Source organism: Halyomorpha halys, unplaced genomic scaffold (assembly GCF_000696795.3).
Source record: "Halyomorpha halys isolate HHAL.00 unplaced genomic scaffold, Hhal_1.1 Scaffold1143.1, whole genome shotgun sequence".
NCBI classification, from domain to species: domain Eukaryota; kingdom Metazoa; phylum Arthropoda; class Insecta; order Hemiptera; family Pentatomidae; genus Halyomorpha; species Halyomorpha halys.
In genome coordinates, this window is record NW_027106264.1 from 93,071 (window position 1) to 95,244 (window position 2,174).

General features: G+C 32.0%; 1 protein-coding gene across 1 annotated transcript in view; it reads left to right on the plus strand.

Annotated features, from left to right (window-relative positions):
• Nucleotides 1–2,174, plus strand: part of Hsl (hormone-sensitive lipase) — a 50,462-nt gene that overhangs the window by 40,393 nt on the left and 7,895 nt on the right. The window contains exon 9 of the mRNA XM_014432989.3: nt 971–1,109. Within this exon, the coding sequence (XP_014288475.1) occupies nt 971–1,109 (139 nt within the window). The remainder of the gene's footprint in view (nt 1–970; nt 1,110–2,174) is intronic.

The window sequence follows — 2,174 nt, forward strand, 5'->3', positions numbered from 1 at the left end:
TCCAACGTTTCGGCCATTCTAGCCATCTTCAAGGACATCTTCAATACAATCTCTTCCTCACATTAATTTAAAGTCTCTTTTGCAGGCTATTCTGCCCAAGTCATTTTGTTTATTAACAACAATTAAATACACCACCATATAACAAACCATTTATTTAAATGGTTTGTTATATGGTGGTGCATTTAATTGTTGTTAATCTTATAGAGAAAAATTAAATGTTAATGATTTTAAATTTTAAATAAACAGGCTTTAACTTATAATAAAGAAAATGACTTGGGCAGAATAGCCTGCAAAAGAGACTTTAAATTAATGTGAGGAAGAGATTGTATTGAAGATGTCCTTGAAGATGGCTAGAATGGCCGAAACGTTGGACTAGTGAAAAATAAAGTGTTGAGACAGAATTGGATACTAATTTTTAATTTATTTAATAAATTTATCTTATCAATTTGAAAGTGTTGAGGATGGAAACATGGCTAGAAAAAAATGGCTAAACCATTTTTGGTGTTTATTCTAACAACAAAAACGGTTCAAACATATTACTATAATTATTTACAATAATAATGAGTTAATAGTAGACCTTGGATATTTATAAATGAAGAGAAGATAGTTGAGGGTGCAGTCAGCAAAGATACACTAATAAACAAGATTTATTTATTTGTGCCGATGTTTCGACCTGAATTTCAGGCCTATATCTGGGTGACTTAAGTGAAGATTCCCTTAAAAAAGGATTCCAGAATCTCTGCTTAAGTCACCGAGATGCAGGCCTGAAATCGAAAAGATTGAAACATTGGCACTAATAAATAAGTTTTTAACTTATTTTTTTTTATCTCTGACTTCACCCATCTTCTCTTATTAATAATTATATTTCTTAATGGTTTGTTTTTGTTTACGATTGTACAATTACGCTAGTAAATTTGCACTTAAATTACAAATGTGTTATGTATTTAAGTTATTTTATCATTGAAAACAGCTACAGAGGATGAAGAAGGCTCTAAACCTTTATTAATGGATCGAACATGCAGTTCTGGCGTCATCTCTCGTTGGATCACCTCGCTGTCTACCAAACTAGCTTCACTCTCACCATCTCCATCATTTGCTGACGATGATGAGTAAGTTGATTATTTAATATAAAACTTGTTTGTTATAGAAACACTAAAATATCCCTACCATCTTTAAGTTCATTAGTCTTAGTTGAATTTAACCTTTCACGGACAAGCAAATTTTTTCTTTTAACAATATTTTATATAGCTCAGGATATAGCTCTAGTAACAAGGTATAATACTAAATCGTGTTTTGACATATTTAGCTTTAAACTTTTCACGACTTCGCTCAGACTTATTGAGACCATCTAATATGTCATAGATCTTGAAAATAATTGGCACTATTACCCATAATGAAGATGAAATGGATTTTATGTTATTAATTATGGGGATTTCCCTAGCACATGGTACCTCCTTATTGAGGGGAACTTTCTTTGCATTCCAATTAGTAAGAGATACAAATGAACTTTTTGTTTGGTTTATATTTATTCCAGAATATTCATTAGGAAAGTTTATAGGCACAAATAGTAAACTTGACTTTTAAAAACTTTTTTATGAGTAAAAACTCAACAGTTCGGAATAAAAGATACAGAAAAATATTGTAAATTAACAAATAGTCATAAAACTATTTAATTTGAGTCAACGTTTTGCCCCACGTTGCAGAGCTTCTTCAGGGCTAAAAAAGATAGAAACACTTAACTGAGGTAACAAAGTAAGCAAATCGATAGCAAAAATAAAATTTAACAAAGATTCTCTACCACAATTGTGGTACAAATTAATCTTAGAAGAAATATAAAACGATAACTATTATCAATGAAGTATTTACATGAATCATTGTAAGTGTATTAGAGCGGTCGTGCTACAATCAATGTTTGCATCTACTATCGATCAATGAACAAAGAAGGACTTGTTGGTTAGAATGGTGGGAGATAGGACGTCTCCAGAAAGCTGATGGGGCTGGCCTCCTTTGTCTACTGTCAATGGTAGATATTGAGAAAGAAGATCAAGAGTCATCATCAGTCATCCAAGAAGAGTATATCATTGAAGGAAGAAAGACATTCTTTGTTTGGATCGCCAGGAGAGGAGACACTCTTTGTTTGGATCGCCGGGAGAGGAGACACTCTTTGTTTGGAT